Raw genomic sequence first — 7,500 nt, 5'->3', positions numbered from 1 at the left:
GCTTTACACTAATGACTCTTTCCTTTGTGTATCTATACATGTAAAAAAAAAAAAATTGACTGAGACTGATATCCAGTATGCATTTTCACAGGCAGATATTGCCTCAAATGAAGAAATAAATAATGGTGAGTTCTTTGAGCATGTTTGTGATACGCTAGCCCTCCTTCCTTGTTGAAATAGGCAGTAACAGAGAAAAAGGAATTTTGCCAAAGAAATAATTTTCTTCTATATCACCCTTTCTTAAGTTTCCATACTATACCAAAAGAAATTACCCAGCACATCACATAAACATTCTTTTTTATTTTAAATTATCCCTCACCCTGTCTTTGGAAGTATGCAAAATCTTTAATTGCACCTTCTCTAAAATTACCTTTACTATTCTTTCAGTAGTGTGTAACCAGGAACTTTTTATCAAAACATCCAGGTCAGCTCCAGAAAATCCATATGCCTGTTTTGCTATATCAAGTATTTCTTTTTGCTGTAGCCTATGGCTCTGAGAGGACAGCAGTTTCTGGAGAATGAAGGCCCTTTGGTGAGCATCTGGAAGTGGTACAAGCAATTGCCTGTCTAATCTTCCTGGACTCTGTAACTTTGGTGCAACTGCATCTGGGCGACTTGTGGCACCTATCAGCAAGACAGGTTTACAGCTATCCTGGAAAATATAAATCATCATATAGATAAAGAATATATGTATCTGTAATATTTGCAAAAATGGTTAAAATTTTTGTAACTTTATGAATACAATTAAGGAGAAGCATAGTGATCCAGAAATATGTTATCACCAACTTCCATCAACAGGGGTCTCTCATGGAAAGCCTCCAGGCAGGCCCTCAGTCACAAAGGGAAATGAGCTTAGTACCCATATAGCCTGAGTTATCAGTCTCAGATAATGCAAGTAACAGGTCTCATGCCAGTCTCACAGTGTAGCCATTGGTTGGACACATGGTCCTACCAACTGTACCCCATGATCCAGTATAAGGCCTTGTTACAAAAGGCATCAAGACAAGACTCCAAGGCATTAGCCAATGTCCAGGTTTCACTTCCATAGAACAAAACTGGCAGTATCAAGGCATTAAAGACACTTAGCTTGGTCCTTCTGCATAGAGGTAGATGGAGGTCCTTCTCCATCTACTGTCTTCCTGGTTTGACACCCAGAGACATGGACTGTGCTATCATGTAAAGCTCTCTGTAACTTCAATGCCCTCACTGTAAGCATGTATTGACTAAACAGGTTCCTCTAACAGGCCCTCAAAATCTTGGACTTTGGATAGTAGCTCTACCCATTATCCAGTCCATACAAGTGTTGAAACGTGTTGGTGCAAGGATACAGCCATGCTTACTCCTGAGTTAACAGGGAAGTAGCTCAACAGGCCCCCACCACACTTTACAGCACTTTCAGTACCAGTATAAGCTTGCTATTAAACCAATAATTCATGTCAGAAATCCTTGAGGTCTGTAAGCAGCCCACAACTAAACTCACAATGGTGTTCCACAATGACTCAAAGGGCTAGGATCGGTCTAATTGTGGACTTGCCAGGAGTGAAACCTTGCCTGGCATAGTGAGCAGTATGATGCCACACTTGTTGCTAGTTCCAACATTTTCCTTTCCCTTCCCAGAGAGGGATAACCCTAAACAGGTCTGGGGAATGGAACCAAGCTGCCAGATGGCAGCCAAGACCGTATGCAAATTTCATGCAATAGGTCACCCCAAGCCTTTAGTAGTTCAGCAGGGATATCATATGTACCTGAGGCTTTCCCACCCTTCAGTTTAGAGATCACCTCCCTAATTTCAATTTCGGTAGAAAGTTCCTCCGGCACACCAACTGCTGGAGGGGCTATCTGGTACAGCTGCTCAGAGTACTCAGCCCAACTTTTACGAACCCAAATATGATCTTAGATGATCTGTCCATCCATTGAGTGGTCTGCAGTCATCTACAAGGAGGGCTTGGAGTTCCATTTTCTCAAGGCTTGGTAGGCAGAACGAAGGTCATTTACTAAGAAATGGCCTTCAACCCCCTCAGCAAGATTCCTGATTAATTGTTCTTTGTCCCATCTCAGCAGTGTCTGAGCTCTGTACACCATGGAATGCCATTCAATTGAGCCATACAACATGCATCTGTGGCCTCCAATGTCTCCAATGAGATAATATTCTGCTTTGCCCTCGGGCATTAGGCAATGGACTCCTGCACTGCGTGGAGTGTTTCACACTTAATTAAAGCAATACTGAGTCCATCAGGTTTTTGAGCTTTGTGAACCATTCAGATACTGCCATGATGAACCTCCGGTACACTCCTTCTCTATCAATCTGTCCAAGTGAAACACCCTTGAGTGGCCACTGGAGAGACAAAGAGTTTTGAAATGGACCCTAAGGGCAGCCACATCCAGTCTATGGTCAATATCACAGAACTAAGCACTCCGGCAAATCCTGCAGTTTAGGGGGATTCTCCAGTAAGTGCAAACAAGCATGTGGTTTAACTCCATTGCCACAGTACCCATATCACTATACCATCTCCAGTGATGCAGGTTGGAGCGCTAATACCAGGAGCCAGAAATCCTCAATCTCTGGGATCTAGCAAAATCCTGGATAAGGAGGCTGTTCCCGCTAATGAGATTAGCTCTCAAGCCATGTGGATCGACAGACTGATCACATCTGAATGCCACACTGAAGTTGCCCCATATAAAGGGTGGTAGGCTGTGGAGCCCAATGTCTACCTGTGGGGTTCCCTTGGGTTTTACCCCACAGGCCTCACTCTGGGTTGGCACCTCCCAGGGCGCAGGTGGAATGAGTAACTCCTGTTCCCATCCTGCGTCCCAACAGCCCATCTCACTTGCTGGGTGAGAGAAGCAGTATCCCCTCTCTCCAGAGTTTATATTTGCTGAACATATGAGTCAAGAATACCTATACATTAACCACATCTACTATGAACAATCATCTGTTCTCCAGATATCTAATACCATATCCCTGATGCTCTTACCTGCACTATGTGGATGCCGCGGATGACAGCAGCCAATACATCATTCCCGCTGACTGATTTCTGATTCCCAGCAGGACACAGACTGTCCACTTCATCCATAAATAAGACTGATGGGGAACTGCCAGGAAATGAAAACACATTTCAAAATTAATCTGTTTAACTATCTCACCTCTTTTGTAATAGTCTATGAAAAAAGTGTTCAGAACTACCATATGCTAGTTAAATATATCACCTTAATAACCTACTAGTATTTTAATATAATAATATAATAGTTTATAATATTGTGACTCCCCAACACTTGTAAATAATGGAAAATTTACGGAAAAACACACAAGGCATGAAACCCAGTTAATTCAAAATAAAACAATTATTCACCAATAAATTCTCTTGCATTTCCTAAAAATAATTGTCTAAATCAATAATTATAAAAGGACTCTACCTGTCACATGCAAATCTAAACTTCTGATAAACCTCTTCACTGCCACTTGCTGAGGACTTTGTCACATCTGCTGAGGTTAGAGAAATCACAGGAACATTCATCTCAGCTGCCGCCTGATTCACCATGAGGGTCTTACCTGTACCGGGGGGACCGTGGATCAATACCCCAGTCCAGCCACCCAGGAGAGGATTACCTGGAAGAATAAAAATACATTCAGGACACATCTAACATTTTGTGCTTATACAGTACATTACTTCACTCATAATTTAAACAACAGTAATGTCTATAACAAACACTCTGAATGTTCATAACATCAATCCTTCTGAATATTTGATTTAGAGAGGTTTGGGATGCACAGTATTTCAAAGTTTTATGCTACAGAGCCTCATGGACAAAAACATTTTCTGTGCTGCAGTTTCTCAACAACAGTGAAAATCCATAATCTCATCTACTTCAAGTAGAAAGATTTGATAATTCATAGTCTATCAGATTTTTAAAAATGCTTCCATATACCAATAATATATTCATTACTAATGACCTATGAAAGGTAAGAAACACACAAAAAAATATTTCTTTCCAAAGGTGGTAGACAGCCTTTTTCATTCTAAGAGCCTACTACTCTTTCTAGGTTAATCATTCAAGAATTCTTAACATTGCTTCTAACAATATAAATCCTCTGAAACTTACCCATTGTTCCCATATCCTTGAATTTATTTTCCATAATTTTCAGAAGCATTTCATAAGCATGGCTCTTGTAATAAACATTTTCATTATAGTCTTTTTCTTCTTCATTTTGACTTTTGGTATTAGCTTCATCTATGCTTTGTATAGTGATTTTTGTATCTCTTCCAACTCTGATCCAGTGCTTTTGCAAACTAGTATCTACTTCTTTCCACTGCTTGATTCCCTCATCTGATTCTCCAGATGTAATGATTTTCTCCCTCATTCTTGCTGCGAGCAAGGACTTGTGCAAGGTTGCATTTGATTTTTTATTGGGTGTTGAAGTGACAATTCCAGAATCAAAATCCTTGGACTCTTCAACAGAATTGCCTTCATGATACTCATCAATTGTGACAAAACCAGCACCTGTGTCATCGCTTGAAAGTCGAAGTTTTGATAAATCAGAAGCTAGAGCAGAGCTATCAGAGCATTTGTATTCATCTAAAGTTAATAGTTGTGAAGGAACAGTTGAACTCTTATCAAACACAGAATCATTACTTGAACAACTATTTAAGCTCATATCTTGCAAACGATCTGCTAGTACTTCCGATATGCTATTTGGATCACTGATCTCATTTACTGGAAGCACGTAATTTGAAACCTGGAACACTTGGTCTGCTCTTTTCAGTGCGTGAAGATGTACTTTACTTCCAATTTTCAACGTGAACTCTGACCCCAAGGGACAAGTACTAAATAACTGATGCTTAATTTGTTCCTCAATCAAATGTCGTTCTCTTTTATTCTGAGTCTTACACGAACTGAAAATCACTTCTTTAGCAACTTCAACACTGGCGATTCTTTTCACTAGTACCAAAGTAGTTGATTTCAGGGAAGGAAAATAAACTTCACAACCTGAAAGTAAAGATTCATATCAATAATAGGGCTTTACATATATTTTTACTATTACACTATATCTCATTAGAATAGAATATATGATAATGCACTACACTATCATGTAACATTAAATATTTTATCTCATTACTCCCTGGGTAATGAGATAAAGGTTCGTTCTAATCTCAGCACTGAAAGCTTTACTGCATTATTCCATTAAACATACACATTCACATAAGTTAATCTTAATATGACAGTAATATCTGTAAATATAGTATGGTTCAATACAGGAGTTAAGGTATGAGGTATATCTTTGGCCATCAGCTCAGATGCTCAACTCACCAAGTTTATGCAAAACTATGCATCCTATCTGCACATTTTCATCTGGCACAGCAAGAAAGGCACAAGAGGTGCCATCAAACTCCAGTTCCACAGGATTATAAGCACTTATATTGCAGCGAATCAAATCTCTTTCATTCAACAAAACTATTTGGTAATGGAAGCTTGGAAAGATCTTCTTAAGCCATTCTGAAATACAGAAAAAAGTTGGAAATATCTATGACATCATAAATATCATTTGTATCAACCCTTTAATTATCAATTTATGTGGACCATGTGAAACCATTTTCATTTTACAAATTTCTTATTTTTTCTACATTTGAAGGTCACAGTCTCTGAAATAAAACAATTTATGTGGCATCATTGTTGCTGGCAACACTTATTCTCATATCACCATGATCCCCCCCTATGATACAATAACCAGAAAAGACAAGTGTTACTTTATACCAGACAGCTTTGCATGCACACCAAGCATTAACTTTCTTTCATTTGACCAAAATTATCCTTCTAGGTTATACCATCCATGAGTGTTTGCCGGCTGAAGTTAATAATCTAACCCTATGCAACAGATATCAAGAATAAACTTTACATTTCCATTTCACTTTCCATTCAAAGCATGGTAAATGTATTTACAAAATATATATGATTATTGTTTCTTAAATGATGATCATATTTGGTTGATATATTCTATAATAACATGTCCACTTTCAGAAGTATAAACTATTCATTGATTTCTTGTACTTTAGGACTAATGTATCTAGCTGTGGTCATGTCAGAAGTTTATGAAAATGTTCCTGAAAATATCTGCATTTGATAACATATCAATGTCACAGAAATAATAATTTTCTTTATTCCTAACCTGGCTCTTCGAACTTGCACTTGATAGTCTCAGACACCAATTTCTTTTCTGTATGATTGTGGCCTCTCTTATCTTTCTTCTTGGTTCCTCTGACAGAGTCATCTTGCTTTTTTAAATCCTGCTGCTTTCTTTTACTGGCTTCGTCTTCCTTTGACTTGCTTCCATCCAATGCCTCAGGGTCTGACATGAGCAAAGGTTCTGCATGCATTGACGACCCTTTCAAACACAGACAAAAAGTGGGTAAAATGTGCACGAATTTCAAGATCAATTTACTGTTATACCAATATAAGAATAATGTTCAATGAAAGGTATGACCTGTCTCATCTGTAAAAAATAGTAACACTAATAAAATTCAAAATTTTTATTTCTTTTAAAAGACTTCAACTAACACAAAGTTATCACAAAATTATAAAGTTCTCAGCATTAACAATTACTATAACAAGTTTCTCAATACATAAAACTACTTTCAATAATCATAAACAGTCACCTCACCTCTGATGTAGGGATGAGAAAACCGAGACAGTCTGAGGTGATGGCATTCTACCATATGAATCTCCTCTGCATAACCAGGAACCCAAGCATCACATTTCATACAAGGGAGATAAGCATTATTGGGTAACTTGCTCATCTTCTCTGAAAGGAGAATGGGAAGGTAAATCTCTTTCCACTGTGTCACAAACTACTTATATACATATATCATATATATATATATATATATATATATATATATATATATATATATATATAATATTTATATATTTATATATTTATATATTTATATATTTATATATTTATATATCTATATATTTATATATTTATATATTTATATATTTATATATTTATATATATATTATATATTATATATTATATATATACATATATTTATGCACATATATACATATATATACGTACATATATTCATGTATGTATATATATACATATATATACATATATATACATATATATGTATAATATACACATATATATATATTTTTGCACATATATACATATATATATATATGTACATATATTCATGTATGTATATATACATATATATACATATATATGTACATATATATACATATATATACATATATATGTACATATATATACATATGTATGTATACATATATATAAATATATATACATATATATGTACATATATATACATATATATGTATACATATATATAAATATATATACATATATATATAATATTATATAATATAATACAATATATATATATTTATATATATATATATATATATATATATATATATATATATATATTTATATATATACATATATATAAATATACATATATATATCTATATATA

The 7,500-nt window shown here is 35.7% G+C and overlaps 1 protein-coding gene across 1 annotated transcript in view; it reads right to left on the bottom strand.

Moving 5' to 3' along the window:
• The window catches only part of LOC125043169 (ATPase family protein 2 homolog), a 12,680-nt gene that overhangs the window by 3,245 nt on the left and 1,935 nt on the right, over positions 1-7,500 (bottom strand). Inside the window, exons 2-8 of the mRNA XM_047639161.1 lie at positions 6,656-6,796; positions 6,164-6,379; positions 5,308-5,493; positions 4,102-4,986; positions 3,415-3,607; positions 2,976-3,093; positions 371-652 (exon numbers count right to left, since the gene is read on the bottom strand). Coding sequence (XP_047495117.1) covers positions 371-652; positions 2,976-3,093; positions 3,415-3,607; positions 4,102-4,986; positions 5,308-5,493; positions 6,164-6,379; positions 6,656-6,791 — 2,016 coding nt within the window. The 5' untranslated portion in view covers positions 6,792-6,796. The remainder of the gene's footprint in view (positions 1-370; positions 653-2,975; positions 3,094-3,414; positions 3,608-4,101; positions 4,987-5,307; positions 5,494-6,163; positions 6,380-6,655; positions 6,797-7,500) is intronic.

Source organism: Penaeus chinensis, chromosome 33, assembly GCF_019202785.1.
Source record: "Penaeus chinensis breed Huanghai No. 1 chromosome 33, ASM1920278v2, whole genome shotgun sequence".
In the NCBI taxonomy this organism is placed as follows: Eukaryota; Metazoa; Arthropoda; class Malacostraca; order Decapoda; family Penaeidae; genus Penaeus; species Penaeus chinensis.
Note: the sequence above shows the minus strand (reverse complement) of the source record. Positions and strands in the feature narration are given on the sequence as shown.